Below are 19246 nucleotides of genomic sequence, written 5' to 3'. Positions count from 1 at the left end.
ACCCTTCAAAATAACAGTATTTTCCTGTCTTTACTTCAGAGCAAGGGCAGGACCACTGGAGAGCTCAGTGACCCTGGCTTCATGACCACACGCTTGTTCCCTCCCCTTTTTATATCTACTACAGGTCCAAATACACAGCACTGCTGTTGGAGGGCTAGTTTGTCTTTAAAAGTAGTCACAGTGTGGTCACCTTCTGTTTGGTGCTTTGGAAACTCATGCAGGATGTTCCCCCATCCTCAAAAATCACAGGAGCAGGACATCAGAGGCCTCCTCCACCTGCAGATCAAGAGGCCATGAGCAGACCTGGTTTGACCAATAGTACTGGTGCAATTTAAACAGCCTGCGGAAAAACAAACAGCCCATATTGATAGGCCTGATTCCCTGGCTCACAGCCCAAGGCAGGGAGCTGGAGAGCACTGAGCAGAGAATTCAGAAGACAGCCCTTGAGTCAAACACCTACCAGCAGGTAGTGACCAGTGACCTGCACTTGCACAGGGGATAAGGACCGAGCACCAGTGAAGGCAACTTCTCCCCAGCTGGTTGGTGCTCCACTCTCCCTCCTGGCACTGGATTTCACCAGCAATCACAAGGGGCTGCTTGTCTCCAGTTTAGAGTAGAAGTCCCTAATGGCATAACTTGTAATCAATATAAAAGACAAGATTAGAATTAACTTCTAGTATTTCTCCTATTGCTCACCCTGCCCTAGTTCTGCATGGTTTGCTAAATACTGCATTTTGGCTTTTGTTCTGACATTAAAAAATATAATCTGCTCTGCACTCATGACTTCAGGAAAAAAGAAGTGAAGGAGAAGGTCCAACAACAACACTGTCTTTGCTGCTCTGCCCATGAGGATGGGCTCAACCAGACACAGCAGCTGCACAAACCAATCTTCTGAAGCTCAGCTTATTCTGCAGCACTGGGAACAGCAACCCAAACTGTCAGCCTTCAAAAGTTTGGTGCTATGATGGATATTCACTGATAATGTATTTGAATTATTTCTTAACATTTATCAGAGCTCTTCACATCCATCTCTGTCAATACGCTACAGAAGCTGGGTTCAAGTGAGGTGACAGCCCTGAGACCAGGCAGAGAACAATACCGCACTTTCTCTCTGCAACACAATTACACCCCCAGGAGCTCCACTGGGCACACCTGCCCAGTCCAAACAAAGCTGGAGATAGCGTGCACATAAACACATGTGCCTTGCAAGGACAGACAGGCAGGCAGTCACACAGCTATGCCTTCGGTGGAGTCTGCTGGCAAGTATTTGTTTGCCTCACCCTTAGTGACACAGACAAGCAAGTAGGAAGCAGAGCTGAATTAAAACTCAACACCTTAATAGCGTTTGCAAGGCTCAGGATAGCATTAGAGCACTTCCTATGCTTTGGGAGCATAACAGAGAGGGATAGTTCTTAGGAGCTGGTAAAGCAGCCCCTTCAGATATTTTTCAAGCCCATTTCTCTTGGCAGCCTCGTGTTGGGACCCGAGGAGACGGGAATTACTAAGGGATCAACATCTCCTGGCAAGCACTTGCCAATTCAACCTGTAGCAGTCTTCAGATACTCACGGAAGGAGAGACATTATCCCGGAATGGCTTTGCCCAGGATCTGTAGAGGTGCTGGCTCGCACAGCTACAGGCACTTCATCCCACCCACACCAAAGGGACTGTCAGAACAGGGCAAAGCACAAAGCCCTGCACTTATGGTAATGTGGGAGGCAAGGCAGCCTTCGCTGACTCCCGGCAGGGCAGACAACAGTAAACAAACAGATCACCTTTGGCAGCGTGGTTAAGTGCATTTCATTTTGTTAATGAGAAACAACTTATGCCAGGGGAAGAGAAGCACTGGGGCCACCCCCCTTTGCAGCAACAAACAGAACGACACAAGTTTCGATGCAGATGGCAGTGGGGCAGTTGACAGATGAGCCATACTTCAGAGCTGCTGTGACAGAGCACACAGAGCAAAGTTCTTCCATTACGTCACTGCTACCTTGCTTGACCCAAGGGTTCGGAATAACAATCAGGCTCCACTGCCTTATGCTGCCAGAATGAAACTATTTCAAGACAGGCTTCCTAGGGCAGCTGTGAGCTTGCTGCCCTGGCAGGCTTGCAGGGAGAAGAGCTTTGAGAGGTAGGGCCTATTGGTACCCCCAGAAGAGATGGAGGCCAGCAGGGACATGACTTCATTCCTATAAATGCAAGAGGTGCCAAGTGTTTGGTATGTGCTTTGCAGAACAGGACTAGCATGGGCCCTGCAAAGCTCTACTTGCCTGAGCATGGCTTTTGCTCTGGGGGTTTCTGATCTCACTTGTTTATCCTGGTTGTAGATGATCATGAAAGCCTTCCAGAGCCAACAGAGATGAAGGAAGTGCGTTCCTGATGAGCTGCTCCCTCCCAAGTCAGCCCCCTCTCTTTCAGTAGAAGACTCAGTGGCATACATAAGGCATTGTGGTTTTTGTGAGACTAGAATAGGATCCATGTCCTGTTTCTGGACAAGATTTACTGCAAACTGCACTCATGTGATAAGGACACCTCAGAGTCCCCCTCCCACATCCCCCATGATAGAAGGGAGGATATGATGGAGAGTGGGCATGGGAGCACTGTGCAACCTCTTGCTGAATACTAGAAATGCTCTCTCCTCCCTGGAAAGACAAATATCTGCGCCCCTCTGAGGCACAGGGCTGGGAGAAACAGGAATTCACTTGCTTGCAGGGGTACCTCAGAAAAAACAGCCAGTTGAGCATCTGGAGTTACAGCCAAATTGCTCCACTCTTCTTCATGATCTCCATACACACATATTCATTGCAGCTTGGGAACTCTGCTGCTGCCCAGCATGCACATCTGGACAGATGTTTTAAAGCAGCACCACAGACCTGTGTCAAATCCCATCACGCAAATCTCCTTTCCATAGATGTTCATGGGTCACAACAGTACTGCTTTCTCCCGGCTTCATATTCCCAGGTCAGACTATTGGAGATTCACCAAATATGATATGGTGTTCCTGCTCCTCATGACCCTGGGCTGAGGTCATGCTATCTTCTAAGGGGTAGTGGTCATCCATTATACAGACATATGAGAGGCTCTCTAACCACTGGCACCTGCAGAGCTCCAGGAATTTCTTTCCTAAGAGACCATCAACTCCAGCCTGACCTGGGCATTTTTGCAATGGGGAGGGAGGACTTCATGTCAGCAGAGGAGGGAAAAAAGGAGGATGAACACAGTAGTGAAAAAAGGGAGGGTGAGAGTAGGTGATTTGCTTCTGACTGTGCTCAGGAAATTAGAGCAGTTAAGAGCCTGGGTTGAGCATTAGTAATGACATTTCAGATAAGTTCAAGCACAGATATGCAAATAAGTGGGGCAAAGAGTTACCACCAGTTTCATGGAAACCCCTCCCTGTGAGCACTGCTCAGAGGCAGGCTGTCAAGGCAGGAGCCCAGTTTCGTCACAAGCCCGCATTGGCCACAGTTACTCCATTACCTGGCAACTTTGGAAACAAGCAAACCCATCCCACAGTGCTGCCTCCTTGCTGACGCGCAGGAGCTGGTGTGCGCAGCGTGTAGCTCTCATCCAAGTGAACATGGAGCAGAGGTGTTGCAGGGTGTGAGATGGCCATGGTGCTTTAAGACAGCTGGTCATGGACAATTGCCACACGAAGACCACCCAGAACCATAATTTTCTATTCTCCAGAGAAACCCAGCTTGAGGTCCGCAGCAACCATTAATTTCTCAGGGTGGGAAGAGGAAGGAGACATTGTCACTGAGTTGCCCTGTAACTCCCTGCCCTACTCAAGGAGAACGTGCCGGGGGCCATCCTGACTTGGCTATTTCTGCAGTACAGATGGGGTGAGAAGCAAAACAGGGCATTTCCATCCTTTGAAATTTAGTGGAGGGGCCCTGCATACAAACAGGCTGCCACAATCATCACCCGTGCTCCCTCAAAACCCTCCTCTTTTTCTGACAGAGAACAGACCAAATGTCTGATCTAGAGCAAGAGACCCTCCTGCTCCTAAGGCTTCCAGCTGCACAACACATTGGCTTGGTTCAGCTTGTCAGATCTGTGGTGGGAAGGCCTCTCCCCAGGATGTGCATTTCCTCACATGAAGCCCAAAGACGAGTTGCCACAACTCAAGCAGCACAACCCATAAATCTTGACACAGTTCCTTGGGAAGCTTGTGAAGTCTTGCCCTCACCGCAACAAAGTGGCCCTGTTGTCAATGCAGCTCTTGCCCTGCCAAGCCATGCTTGCCAAAAGCTGCTCAGAGCAGACTGATCACTGTCCCAGCAAAAGCCTGGCCCTCATTTTATTTAACTGGTTTGGGTGTGCGATCAAGCTCAAAGCCCTTAAAACAAACAAACAAACCAGAAACTCAGATCCTTCCACACCATTGAGAAATAAACCCCTGGGAGCTGGCAACCTAGTGCCAAGTTAGTGTTTCACTGCTGACAGGATCATAAATCCCAGAGGTTTGGGATTTGTTTTTTTAAGCCAGGGACCAGAAATTTGGGTGGAGGACAGGGAACTGCTCTGGCAGCTCTTGTAGTAATTTTGTTAGTGCCACAAGGTCAGTAATCAATTATACTGCAGAAGATCCAGAGACAGCCTCTCTGCTTCCCCATTTACAGACCTAGCACATGCCTGCAGAAATCCTCCACATACCATCCAGCTTTAATATACTCTCCTATTCTTAGCCCAAGTTGAACTTCTTATAGACTATTACTCAGCTATGTACTCTGGTTTTTGCTGTCTTATACCCCTCCCCTAGCCTGTTCCAGCCCCACAAGGCCAGCCAACTCCCCCTGTCTAGAAATTTCAGAGAAGAGCAAGTAAGTGATCCACAACACCAAGCTTACCAGGAACTGCTGGGACATGGAGAGCCAGGACAAATCCCCTTCCTCTGGACAAAACATCCCCTGGGCTTGCTTCTACTGCTTACAGCAGCATCAGACTCAGCCCCAGCTCATGCACCACATTCATCTGGCAGAGGGGATGGAAAAAGCAAGGTGGCAGGGCTAGAGGCAACTTTGGTATTTGTCCTCACCCAAACGGCCATCTGAGAAGCAAAAAGCTCCATCTCCAGGAACCACAGCAAAGCAGAAAGATTTCAGGAGCATTTACCCACCTGCTGATATAGGGCATCATCCAGAGCAGCTCCACCTGAGCTGTGGGGCTGATCCCCACCACCTGCTCTCCTGCCCCACAGCTGTGCAAGGGCCTTTTCTGACTCAACTGAGGGTTGAGGAGAGAAATGTCATTCTTAATAAAGCGAAAAGTCCCATTTTTGAAAAGCCCTCTGGGGTAAGGGCTGAGAATCTTCCCTTCAGCTCTAAGGGGGCTGTGGGAGGCAGGAATCTTTCATAGCACATATGCCTGTCTTATGATTTGAATCAGCAAGTAAAGATGAGTCTCTCCTCAATAACTTTATTGTGTTTGTCAAGCTGCTAAGTCCCAGGTCTTGTCTGAGATGACTTGTTATTAATTTTCTTAAAATCCAGGCATTGTTATGACTTTGTCATTTTAAAACTGCTCCTGCCCACCTCACTCTTTTTTTTTTTTTTTTTTTTTTTTTTTTTTTTTTTTCCTTTTCCTTCTGTTTTTCTTTACGGTAGCAAAACAGAAAAGGCCTTGAGGTCTGAGTGAGCCTGGGGATCAGTGGGAGTGAGAGCCAGGAAGAACCTTGACTGGGACCCTGGAGCCAGCCGCAGCAAGCATAGCTGCCATAAACTCAGGTTTTCAGCTTTAAATACTCATGGGTTCAGATGGCCAGTGCCCCCCCTTTAAATTCCCATCACTCCTATTACATAGGAGACATATTTCCACCCTGAAATGACCTCACAAAATCCTCTGAGAATTTAAAGAGTTGGAAAATATCCAGACTGGGCAATATGCAATAGGAATATGATGCTCAGGTTATTTTTTTGGAGGGTGGAGGTGGCTTTTCCAGCTAAGACTAAGGGTGTTGCTGTGGAGGAGATGGTCCAGGGGCTCTGGGTAGGACCAGAGGAATCCAGGCACAGGGATGGTGCCAGGGAGCCCGGCAGCAGAGAATCAGCAATGTTTTGGAGTACAGAGACTGCATTTATATTACAGTCTTATTTTTAAGTCACTAGGAACCATGACTATGCCCCTGGAGGCAGAGCTCCCCGGGCCAGGAGCAGGTGCCCGTGGCTGTCTCTGCTGTCCTCCCGTGGCCGAGCCGGGGATGCCCATGCTGCCGCTTGCCCAAACCCAGCCTGCTGCCCCCCACCTCCTCTGTGCCCCCAGAGAGGGGTCTGCAGCCCCCGGCAGCGGTACAGCCCCCAGCCCATGCACATGTTTGCTGTTAGTTGGCTGTGCACCCACTCAGCCCCTCTTGGAGATGTTGCCCAGCCTCCCCACACCCAGAAAAACAGGCGGTGAGCCTGACTTTAGAGGAAAACACAAGAGAATAAGTTCCCCAGGGTCATGCTGTGATTTACACCTATTGCCGTGACCCTATGAGCCATCTGCAAATGCGGTTGGAACAGGCTGGGGATTTCCAAATACACCGTGCTTGGGGCAGGGGGGCAGCTGCAGAGGCACCACATGGGAGCCTCAGGGCCCTCCCAGCCCCACCTGGTGCCACAGAGCACCCCACCTTTGCTTTGAGTCTGTAAAATGTGAAACCCTTTCACCAATGGATCCGCACTGCTTCACCCAGACAGAACTGCTGCGTCTCCATGGGAGAAGGATGCAGCACCCTGAGCACCAGCACACTCACTGTAAGGGTGTCTTTGTGCCGCCGACATCTGCCCCCAGCGCCCCAGCCCAGCTGGCCCTGTGCTGAACTGGTGACCTCAATGGGAAATGCTCCAGCTCCTGGCTCCATCCAGGGGAGCTCGAACCTCCTGCGGTCGCATCTGGAGCTGATGGCAATGGCAGAGCAGCTTTGCCAGTGGCCGGGGGAATGGCCAAGCAAGCCACACGCTGGGAGGAGACAGCAGCGTTTCTCCATCCTCCCCAAGGGTTGTCCAGCAGCAGCAGAGCCCTGATTCCTGCTCCATTTCTGATCATCAAAATGCATAATTTGAAGTAGAGAAGGGCGTACTGAAAGCCTTTCCACAGGCTTGCTTTATAAATCACAGTCCCCCCATGTTAAATAAACTTAATTAACTTGACATCCCGTTAGTGTGGGTCCCAGCACCAGTGTGACCACATCAGCATGGCTGTGGGGCCACCAGTCCTTGTCACCACAACAGGCTCCTTGGTTGGGCTGGAAAAGCCACTGTTAGCCACATCCCTGCTTCCTCTGATCTTTCAGATGCAGCTTCTGGATAGTCCTTTTGTAGAGGAAGACAAAAAAAAAAAAAGGAGAAAAAAAAAGAGAGAGGGTATTTTCCCCAAGATGCTGTGCTCCTACCTGGCCTCACTTCCAAGAGGAATCTATAACATGCTGACATTCATGCAGTGTCACCCCAGCAAGGACTAAAAACCATGTATTCTTGACATGAGAGGGGAGAGGAAGAAAAGCAACGTGAACCAAAGGAAAATCCCATCTCCCACGATGGCAACCCACAACGCCCTGCCCCTGAGGCCTCTGCTCCGCCTGGCAGGCAGAGGTGGGATGGGGAGCTGCTTTGAGCAGAGCAAGACTGATGCAGTGGGAATACCAGAGGCAGCTTTACTCAGCAGAGGGAGCTGCTACGTGTGAGGTTTTTTGGTTTGTAATTTTTTTAGGGATATTTAATGGTTTAATGGGAGTTTTCCATTGACTCATGCCTCATAACATCACGCTGTAGCACATCGTCCTGAAAATAGCTGCACTGTGTAAATGATTTGGACTGTTAGAAAATGCAAACAGCAGAGAGGGAAACTCAAGGTGACCCCTTTTTTCTATCAGGAGGCAACTGTGCTCTTCTGCCTTTCCCCCTGTGCCGTGGAGGGCTTTGTATTATGCCTGGCTGGAGGCAGAAGCCCTGGCTGGCACCAGGGCCAGTGGCAAGGCCTTGGGTCCCGCAGTGACACTGCCTGTGGCTTACTGCCTGCTGCCGAGTCCCTCCAGGAGCTGGCCCTGGCAGAGGCAGCAAGAGGCGTTTCTGTAGGAGCTTCACAGAAGCAGAGCAGAGAAGAACAGTGTGTTACAGTGGCTGCTGCCCATTTCTCTCCTTTAACCCTCCTCAACAACACCAGACTGGAGGACCCTGGCCTTCCTGATATCTCTACTGCAGTTCCTAGCACAGGTTCTCACTCCCCATTTTCAAGGACTCTCAGATACCCAAATTATACTGCAGACAATGGATTAGCAGTGAGAAAAAAAACCCCAGGAACATCCTAATGCAGCACTTGAACTTGCTTCTGTTGCTCCAAACTCCTGGCAGAGGCATCAAGAAGAGTTTGAGGCTGACTGTGCAGCATCCCTCCCCCCTCCAGCCCATACTCCGCAGCGCAGCCAGGTATGATGGTCACAAATGAACGTGATACATCTTGATCCCTCCCAAAACAGGAATGCCAAGAGCAGGGGTTCATGTGCACGGATTGGGCTGGGGTGGTGGGTGTAACTGCATCTCATTTGGCTGCACTCAGCAAGGTTGCTCCTTGCAGAGAGGTGAGGCTGTGCCTGAGCCTCAGCAGTCAGCACCTTACTGCAGGTGGCAGGCTTGGTCTGGCAGAGGACTGGGAGAGCTCGGTGTAGGCAGCCAAGGTTTATTAGAGAAATTGTTAAATTCAAATGACTCAGATACAAAGAGAAGCTGCACTGCCTTCTGAAAGGCAAAGGTGTTTCTGACCTGTAGAAACTGATACAGGTTACCAAGACATGAGTGACCACGGCACATTTGACAGTAAAATGATCACCTTGCAGTTAATCTTAGTGGAGTCAAAGTTTCTTTCTACCTAGTACATCCAATAGGATGTGTACATTGTGTCAGCATCTAACTACTGCCTCTCGCCTATAGCCTCGCTGCCTTTCCTCCGGGATGTTGCCATCTGCCTCAGAAGCATCTCTTCTGCTCCCTTTCAATCACAATAGCTCTCCCCTCCCTTGTTTGCCGTGTTTAAACATCCAAAGCAACACATCTCTATGGAACATTTCTAAATTCAACGTTAGGCTGCTCTCAGCTTTAACTGGATGGGGGAACAAGAAGGTGCAGAACTCAAAATCAGTTATTAGACCTTTAAACTAAAATAAAAAGAAAAAAACAAAACCCAGTGTTCATTTCTCATGGAGAATTCAGACCCTTCACTGGCATGTTCCTAGGAATGTTTTTCTGCTTGCAACAGTTAGCATCACGGGATCGTGTCCACCTCCCCTCCTTGGAGCACCATGGCGTTATCTCGTCTGCGGGATGAGATGTCATAGGGCTGCACACATCAGTGTTGCTGTCCACACGCTCGTCAGCACAAGGCTGGCTGACAGTCTGAGCACAGGGCAGGCCCGGAGGGATGGGGAGGCCGAGGTGCAGGAGCAGACCTCGTAGCCGTTTTCTGAGCGGCTCTCGTCATGTTGCCCTGGTTTGGAGCGTGCCCCAGTCCTGCTGCTCCCGGCTGCTTCTGGGGCGTCGGACTGCATGTCGCTGCACACCAGCCAGTCTCTAGCGATGGACTGGGGATAACCAGGCTGGGCTTCCAGGTCACTGTCCAGCACTTTCCAGTACTCCTTGCCCCGGAAGAAGTAGCTTGCGCCTGCGAAGAAACCAAAACCCAAAGGCAAGATAAGTGGCAATGAGTGCTCTCCCAGTGGAAAGAGCACAGGAGCACCTGGAGCAGCAGAGGAGCACTCCCACCCCAGCTGATCCCTGGGGAGCGAGGCACATGCGATACCACTGCTTGTTGCCAATACCCCCTCTCACTGCAAGAGCATAGTGGCTGCTAAGGAGGATGCTCGAAAAGATGATGCTACACCTGGCCAGGATCTCTCATACCAGCCAGGAGCCACCAGGCAGATGGGAGGCGGGTGGTGAGATGTCACCTCTTCTATGGCGGGTCCTAGAGCAGATGCATCCCCCTGGTACTGAAGGTGTGCAGGGTAAAAATCACTAGTAAATCCACAGCTGGACACACCATACACATCCCTCATCCACCATCAGTAGACAGTCTTGTAACAGGGCATGGTAAGGCTGAAGAAGACCTCATCCACCTGCTAATGAGCTGGGGTGTGCTGCTATCCCTGCACTCAGATAAATAACCCAAGAGTGGCAGGACCATGGGAGCCTGCTGCTCTCAGGTGCGGTTTTTTCCACTCTGAACTGGGAGGTTGTGAATTCTCTAAGCAGCTCCCACACTCAGGGAGGACTCCAACCCATGTGAACGATGATTTGCTCTCAACAGCTTTGGAAATTTAGCTTGAAAAGCCTCTGGAAATGTCCCTCCCCTCTGCCTGGTTTAACGGTTACTATTACACCATTAGGTCACCAGTAAATAAAACTGGGAAGTGCTACTTTGTTGTGGGCAAGTGGCTGGTTTTAAACATCTCCTGTGACAAAATTTTTGTGGTCTTTTCAGAGGGAAGAAACCACTGAGAAATCTTATCCCTGGAAAATAAGTCGTAACTCTGGGGAAAACATCTCCTTTAAAAATATTTTCTGTCTGCATCCTCATATATCTAGCTAAAAATCCAATGACAACAAATTCAGTGAGAAACAAATCAACACATATCAGGGTAAAAATCACTGCAAAACAACATCAACTGTGTTCTTTCAATAAAATCAAATTATTAGGCCCCCAGGATATTTTTGTTGCTTGCTTGAAATTACAGAGTCTTTTAGCGAGCAGTGTGGGGAGCTCTGGCTGGAAGCCTACCTCCCTCTTCAGCTTCCAGACACCAGGAACTGCCGTCCCATCTGGGGCTTAGCAGTTTATATCGGCAGGCACAGTAGAAGAGGCTATAGCTTGAGTGCTAATGAAGCACTGATTTTTTTCTTGTGTTTTTTGAACCAGCATATGGACTCACCATCTGACCACCTCATAGCATCATCTAAAGGGCTTGGTATTCCTTTCCACAGGATGGTCTCTGAAGGGTACCCAGGATCCATTCTCCGCTCATGGTCGTCGTAGCACCAGTAGAGATTGTCCTTAAAGAAATAAGTCTTGTCATTGTGGGCCCAGGAGAAAGCAGCGTCGATTCCTCCCAGTGGCAGACCGAAGTCCGAGATCGGCCGTGGATATCCTTCCTCCACGTTATTGTCTTTGAAGACCCAGTATCTGTCTCCTGTGGAAAGGAAAGAGGCACAGAGCAAAATCGCATTTGTTTCACAACCGAAATTAACATTCCCCTGCAGATGAGCGGATGTTTCATTATCTGTTGCCGTAACAATCCTCAGGACTGAGCTTTTAGCATTTAAGGATGGGGATGGGAAGGCAGCAGCCCAGTGGGGAACCTTGATCTTTGAATAGTTGCTTTTTTTGTGTCAGGCTTTCCATGGAGTGTAGCTCCCCATCGCTCCTGAACAGCTGCAGGCATGACAGTCCCAGGACACGAACACACCGATAGCATTAGTGCAGTTGTCGCTTTTATGTTTTTGGTGGTGGCATTTGGTTTTCTGCCCCTTTGATTTCTGCCTGGTGTTGAGCTGCGAGAAATAGAACGTTACATGCAGCTTTTGTGAGCAAATTGGGCATGTTCTGCCTGCTATTTGACTCATGAGAAGCAAAGTGTAGTTCTGCTTTGGAAGAGAAATTGCAACTCTTTTTAGGGCCCGCCGGGCTGAAGGACCTGTGGATTTTAAGGGATGTAAGGAGGATGCCCAGGGGCTGGACAACTCTCAACTGAGCAGCTCACTGCTCTTCGTGTTCTACACAGTCAACTGCCCCTAGCCCTACCCTGGGCAGGAGAGAACTGTCAATATGTTGGGTTTTTTTCCAATAAAAATGAAGCACAACTTGACTGGCTCCTGGTCTGTGGCAGAACAAGATAATGAACCCAGATCTCTCAATCCCTACATAATCCTCTAACCACTGGGACAGTCTTTCTGTTTGTACAATGTTTCTTTGGGAACCCACAATGTTCTTTTAGGTATCACACAACCTATTTTAAAGATCAGGCTTTTTTCTCCCTAGGTTTTCTAGAAAATCTGAAGAGGCACTTAAATACATGCCCCTGTATCAGCAGCAGGACCTTAGAAGTCAGGGTAATTTGTGTGCTTTGGTTTCTGTCCAGGGATCAATGAAACAGTGCTGGAGAGAGAGAATGAGACAGTATTTTATAGCTGGGAAGAAAATCTTGAGTTTAATCTTAGGAGCTAGGCAGGACTAACACACACATCATGCGTGACCATGGAGTGCTGTGAAGGGCAAGGCCCCAGCTGTGGCACAGCTGTCATTCTGGCCTCCCAAGCAGCCAGGATCCCTTGGACCTGAGCTGCCGGACGTCTGTGGGTCCTCAGCAGGGAGAGAAGGGAAAACGGGAAGGAACCAAGTGCCGCTGTGGTCTGCAGACCTGGCTGGGAGGGTCTGGTGCTGGCGTATGGGCTGCCACCCTCCAGCTGGCCCCATTCCCTCTGGATTAGTGGAAAGGCAGAGTGGGGCGAGTTGCCTGAGGCAACGGGAAACATGCAGTGGAGCCTTTTGCGTCATGTTCCTTGGGAAAACGCAGGGCCTGGCGTGGCTCTGGGGTGCACAGGCAGCCTGGAAGGGCTTCGGCCGCTCTTGGAAACGCTGCTGCGAGCGTAGAGGCTTGTGCAGGATGTAAGCTGTTCCTCCAGCCTTGCTGAAGGAACTGAAACCAAATTATTGCTTTCAGAAGTGCTTGGTTCAGCACTTCCAAAACTGATAATTGCACCACACTTGGAGCAGAATGGTCAGGAGACAAAAAGCAGTTTCCAGCCAGGGAGCATGGAGAGCTGGGATGTATTTAGCTCATCAAGTGTACAGCTTTTCTGAAACAAGAGCTGGTGCCTGCCGGGGGCTGGGGTAGCATCTAACCAGCACGTGTGGACAGTTTGTCGGGGACTTGGACATTTGTACAGGAACCAAGAGCTAATGTCTTTCCTCCAGCGCTTTTGAAAGAAACTTGAGTTGTTTTAAATAAAAAGAGAGGATTATACCACTTATTTTAAGAAAAAAATAGTACCAGATATATAATTAGCAAAACCAAGCTCTTCAGGTTTCATTTTTGTCCCCTCTGCTGCTGCTTCTCCTCTTCTTGGCAATAAATACTAAAAAGAGAAGAGGCCAAAGAAGGAACACGAAACGTGTAAAGTGTGTGCGTGGGTGGTTCCTGCTTTTATTTCATTCTTGAAAAGCTAAGAATTCACTTAGATTTGTCTTTCTTCAATGAAGAGTTTTTCTTCAATGAGATTTCCCTCATTTTCTGGGGAACACCTGCTACTTTTTGCCTGCCCTCCCTACAAGCTGGTTTCTCCTGCCCTTGCTCATGGACAACAGGTCTTGGACCTGCCCTGGGAGATGCTCAATGGCTGTCACTGGTGTCTCCTGCCTGCACGAGAGATCAAAACACTGCCAAGATACCTTGGCACTGGGCTCCACCCTGGAGACACACGTGCTGCTTCTAGCACTGTGTTTGCTCTCACCTTTGAAGAAGACAATCTTGTGGTCGCTGGTTCTCTCATAGACCGCGTCCAGGCTGTCCAGGTTGAGCGGCAAGCCCCGCCAGAAACGGTGGATCTGAGCCGGCTGGAGGGAGACCAAGTGCTTATTGCGAGTCAGTCTCCAGAAGTACTTGCCTGGAGGAACAGACTGGACATTACTGAACCACACTGCAACCCACCTTCGCCGGGGGACACGAGCACCAGGCAGACAGCAGCAGCAGCAACCAAAGTGTGTGAGATGGGAGCTATGAAATAGAGGCAGCCTGCTTTCCAGCAGCAGCTGCTAGCGCTTTCTATTTCTGGCAGCCATTAGAAGAAAACCCCTTTTTGGGATCAAAATAATCTTCCGGACATTGCATTGGAGTTGTTATACTCCTGGCCACGGTGTGAAGCTGCACCACTGAGTCGGAGCAGGTGAGAGGAGCCTTTCACCTCCTCCCTCCCTGCTCCACAAGGGACCTCCTGGGAGCCAGCAGGACCAGGCAGCAGCTGATGCTACACCAGGCACCAGCAGCCTTCAGTGAGAGCCTCCAACGAAATGTCCCTATTTCTCCTCTTCTGGAGCACCCACAGCTTCCTGCACACAGGGTGCCCAGCTGCTTTCATATTTAGAAATGTGTATGATGCTATGATGAAACGTGGAAATATCAGGGATTTTTTTAATGAAGAAAGGAGCTAATAATATTAATAAAATTGGAAAGGGTTGAGGTGGTGAAGGAGACAGAAATAAGGAGTTTGGTACCATCTAGAGGTGTAGGATAAGCAGGAGACCTCAGTCCTGTGGTGCTCCCAGGGGCTGAAGGTACCGGTGGTATAAGCAAACACACTTCCAGCACCTGCAGCAACACGGCCCCAGCTAGAAAAGAGTTTGGCTTGGGGTATTTCTGGAATATTTTGGGTAATGGAAAAGGAAACATGTTTGTCCTCTGTAGGTAGGATGCCAAACATTCTCCTGCTGAAGGAGCCTTACGTGGGAGTTCCAGAGAAGTTTTAATGATTTTAGGGGCAACTCAAAACCTGACTCTGCACTGTCTCCGGGATTCTCAACCTGAGCTTTTGCAGAACACTTTGTTCTGCGTTTTCCCCAGAGAAGTAAGATCTGAGCCAGAGTTTAAGAGCCAGCTATCAACTTTGTCTCATATTTGTTATTGCCTGTTAGAAATTATTGCATGTTATTTACATCTGCTCTTGCATGGATTCCCAAGGGGGTATAAGCAACAGAAACCAAAGATGCATCTTTGGATTTGTATTCACAACACTCAGCCGTTTCTCCAGAGCCAGCAGATTATGACACCGTCTTTTAAAATTTTATGGAAATTGGATCTTAGCCTAATAATGCAGGAGGCGAAACTCTAACACTTAAACATCTGCAGAGGGGGGGTTTTAGTCTAATTATAAGGATTTATATCATATTCTTGTTCTTCTGCTCCAGCTTGCATATTTGCTCTATCTGACTGAAACCCAGAAATGAATAATACATTCAAATGTGGTAGGAATTGCCATAATTACAGATTCTTTTTAAGAACGTTAAAAAAAATAGGATTCAAATTTGGTGGCCATTGTACATCGATGGAAACACATGTAATTAAATAAAGATGATCTCTGCATCTCTAATTAGTGAAGCACTAGACAAAGCCAGATTTTCACTTTTTAACAAGAAATACAGCTCGACATAATTCCTTCTTTAGTAGATACATATCTGAACTTTGGAGTGGTCTGGACTCATTTGAGACGAGGGAAGCCTCAGTGCTTTTGGCATTTCAACCCTTTGCTAGTGATGGGCTCTGTGGGTGTGCAACTGCTGCAAGGAAGGTGTAAATCTACCCTCAAAGTCAGGCATAGCCTGGGCTGTTGGTTAGTTTGGTTGGTTTTTTTGATAAGCTATCAGGAAAATGAAAAAAATATAGCAATTAAGTAGCAAGGAATTCTTAACGTGATGGCTCCTGTCTGCCCGTGCTTATGTTTTGTCACAGCCAAGCCTGCTTGCCAAAGAGCTGCGGTTGCTTGGATGATCATCAGCCAAAGCTAGATCCATGGGGAATTAGCATGCAGAAATATAATAAAAAAAAAATAAAATCCCAACCCCGTGTGTGTTTAAAAAGCTTGATTTAAAACCACCCGCTGAGCTGGCAAACTGAGCAGGATGAAAGCCAAGTGTAAAGTCCTGCTGTCCCGAGCGTCTCGTTTTATATGGATGATGGGTTGAGGCAATTGCTTTCTTTAATACCAGGTGATTTTGATCCCAGCTGTGTACCATGCTCTCTGTACTTTGGCTGCCTCTGGCAAGACTGCTGCATGCACTATGCAGACACACACACAGGCCAAAGTTGTTTTAAAACTTCAGGAGTCTGTGAGGCACCTAAATCAAAGTGAGCGGCGCTTCCAAAGCCCGGAGACCCACCGTTGCCTTCAATACGACAAGCCTGGGAGCCCTGGGGGGCTCCGGTCCTGGTGCCTTTGTGGTGGGAGAGGCTGCTCTGGCTAGGGAACTAGCTGGACCAGGTCAGAACAAAATGTCCATCGATGGAGGGAGCTCATCACTGGAGGTCATTAAAATCCTGCCCCAGAGGTGACATCCCTGCTCCTTGGTGCCCAGGGTGGTTTGGTGGCAGCGATGAGGGCTCCAAGGGAGGTGCTGGGCTCTGGAGGCAGCCGTGCAGCTGGCATTTGCTGACACTGTGCTCTTTACATTTGCATTTTGGCCCACAATAAATATATCCAAAAATAGACACCACGATGGATTTCTCTTTACTCATCTTTTCCCCCCGCCCCCACTCTGAAAGACAGCCATTTATCCTGGACACCAGTTCTTGTCTCTTATTTTCCCTTCTTTACTGTGGCTTTTTGGAACTGGCATCTGAACAAATACCACAGGGGAACAGCCTGTGGGCTCCCCCGAGGGCACAGACAACATCGAATTCTCTGGAGCCCTTTTGCTGTTCTTGCCTGTGACCCCAGATGGGTTATATGTGCCTGGACACTGCTCCTGATCTCTGGGGGAGACACTTCTGCTTCCCTGCTGGATGGCTTTGAGGCGGCCAGGGGTGGAAAGAAGTGCCCAGTGGGCGTGTTTCCATCTTGGAAAGAAAGCCCGCAGAGTTCAGCCTGCACAGGCTCTGTACAGCTGAGAAGACCGATGGGATCCTCGTCACCAGCCGGGCACTCTGGGGACACACTGCCAGCAAGTGTTTGCCGACGCGGAACCAGATGGCTCTGCAATCGCCTGCACGTTGTCTTTGAGTGATGCACAGCAAGCAGCATTAGGGAAGGTGAAGCATGGGAGGAAAGGAAAGTTGGAGGCATCCAGGAAAAAAGCAGTGGAGAGCTGTTGTTGCTCTGCTCATCCTTGGTTCGAGGCAGATTTCAACTTTGATAGTGCAAATACCGGATTTTAGTTCTTCACTCGGGCAGTGCGGTGCGATGGGCCAGGGTGCTGTACAAAGTGCCATGCTGGATTGTCACCTGCCTGGTCACTTCAGAGGGAATCATTAAACCCCAGGACATGCCATGTGGACACACGCCCGCTCTGGTGTTAGGACACACATCCCTTGTGGGTGCTGCGCTGGCTGTGCACCACGGTGGGCAGGAGGATTTGCTGCCAGCAGCACAGCTTGCAGGTGCTCCTCTGCTCTCTCCTTCCCAACCATCTGCCAGACCCCCAACCTGGCTCACGCTGCCTAAAAGCTCTTGGCTGCCAGTCCCACAGGTAATTATGTGCTGGGTTTAAAAATATCAATTTTCATAATTTTTAAATAAATTGTGTTTCAGTTTCACTGACTTTCTCCTTTTTGGATAAAAGAAATGGTCAATCTACTATGCAGTCTTTTGGATACCCCCAGCACATCCCCTCTCCTCCTTCTCCCTCACAGCCTGTTATTGATGTTAACGATCACAGCTCATTTAGCTGTGATCCCTGCCTGTCCCCCAGCAGTGCCATTGGCCATATGGGCACCTCCTCTACTGCGCTGTGTCAGACGGGGCACCAGCCAGGCAGTTTCCTTCTGCACTGGAGACAGGATTTGCATTGACATTAAAATTTCCTTATCATCCGTCCTCAGCCTTAGTGGTCTAAGCCCTTTGATTCAAGCCAAAAGGAGTCAGCAGCATGTGAGATGCCTCCCTGGGTCTGTGGGCCCCGCAGCCTGCAAACCCCAAGCCAGCTTATCCTCATTGCCCGCCCCAGCCTGCCCAACGCTGCTCCTGCAGCGCTGCACTGTCACACCGGTGTCACCGCAGGGTGACACATGCAAAGACCGCCGGCAGCGGGCACTTACCTTTGAAGAAGAAAGCCTCTCCCCTGATCTGGGCCACCGCGTCAAAGTGAGTGTTGCATCTGTTGGGCACGTCCCGCCTGAGCCTGTGGAGAGACGCCCAGGTGAGCACAGCCCAAGCGGGAGCGAGGGGCTGTGTCCTCCTCAGTGTCCCCCATCTCACAGACCACATCTCCCCTGCCCTCAGAGCCCCCAGCAGAAGACCACAGGCTGCATCCTTCTGTCGTTCCTCATGCTCAAACCCAGCCATGTGCACGGGGATTTCCAAGGCAAGCTTTGTGGCAGACACACTCCCTGGGCCACCAGAGACCATCACTGGGAGTCAAGTGAGGACATGCACTACATCTACCAGTTCACGTAACTAGTGAGGGCAGAGCTGGCTTGCTGCTCCCCAGTGGCACAGGCTCAGCTGGCTGTCCCCAGGCAGCGGGACACATGGTGGATAAGAGCCAAGCAGCACCTCGCTCCAGCAGCTGGGGACATTGCTGCTCCGAGGCTGAGCTCCAAAATGCCAGTGAGAGGTGACAGAGCTGCAAAGCAGAAAGCAGGCGAGACCAAACACAGGGAGACGATGCCACGTGCGACAGAATACCATGTGATATGTGGTGCAAGCCACCTGGCAAGTCGCAGCTGAGATGCTGAGCTGCTTTTAACAAGGTGGGTGGGAAAAGCACAGAGTATGAAGGACCAAAAGTGCTGTGAAGCCCATGTGAGAAATTATGATTGATGGAGGACAAGGAGGGGATGCTGGGAACATGCACAGAAAAGCTGCTGTGGGTGACAGGGAAGCATAAATCTAATTTCCTGATAGAAGAATTGTGCTGGGCTGCCAGCACCAGCTTCACAGCCCTCCTTGGGCACAAAATGTCAGATGTGGAGGTGAACCCCACCCCATCCACCCTCCCAGTCATACACAGGGCAGGAATAAGGAGTTGGCACGAACAAGTGTCCTGCTCCTCCCACTGCTAGAGCAAGATGATAGTTTCCTACAGCAGCAGGGAGAAATGCTCTCATCTCTAGGTCAAAACACAGCCATACAGAGCTTTGTGGACAAGCTCTGTTAGAAGCTACATGGGAAGAAAGATAACTAATGGCATTCAGCATAATCAAGAAAAAGGCTCCCTTAGGATTCTCATGGCCTTTCTGCAACCCCTGGCAGCAGGGACACCTCCACCAAGAGCAGGTGCTCAGCACCTCTGTGCTGTGGGCATCACACCAAGCAGGGCAAAGTGGGGTGAGCAAGGTGCTGAGGTGAGAAGAGTGACTGCAGCACAGGGGTGTTTTTTCAAGATTATATTCTTCTTGGTCCCATTACTGTAGGAATAATCTGGTTGTTCATGCTTCAGTGCTGTTATCCCCTCTTTGCAGATGGGGCACTGAAGCACAGTGAGACAAAGTGACCTCCTTGAGGTCAAACCCCAGATGAGGTCAGACCAGGAGGTGAAGGTGACCTGTACCATCTCTGCTGCTCTCACCTG

At 49.7% G+C, this 19246-nt stretch overlaps 1 protein-coding gene across 2 annotated transcripts in view; it reads right to left on the bottom strand.

Annotated features, from left to right (window-relative positions):
- Positions 1 to 8670: 8670 nt before the first annotated feature.
- MMP17 (matrix metallopeptidase 17) overlaps positions 8671 to 19246 on the bottom strand; it is a 68580-nt gene continuing 58004 nt past the window's right edge. For both annotated transcript variants that reach the window (XM_074844101.1, XM_074844102.1), the window contains exons 7-10: positions 17772 to 17854; positions 13480 to 13632; positions 10902 to 11159; positions 8671 to 9634 (exon numbers count right to left, since the gene is read on the bottom strand). In XM_074844101.1, coding sequence (XP_074700202.1) covers positions 9306 to 9634; positions 10902 to 11159; positions 13480 to 13632; positions 17772 to 17854 — 823 coding nt within the window. In that variant the 3' untranslated portion in view covers positions 8671 to 9305. The remainder of the gene's footprint in view (positions 9635 to 10901; positions 11160 to 13479; positions 13633 to 17771; positions 17855 to 19246) is intronic.

This window comes from Strix aluco, chromosome 18 (genome assembly GCF_031877795.1).
Source record: "Strix aluco isolate bStrAlu1 chromosome 18, bStrAlu1.hap1, whole genome shotgun sequence".
NCBI lineage: Eukaryota > Metazoa > Chordata > Aves > Strigiformes > Strigidae > Strix > Strix aluco.
The sequence above is the reverse complement of the archived record's forward strand: the minus strand, read 5'-3'. Positions and strand labels throughout refer to the sequence as shown.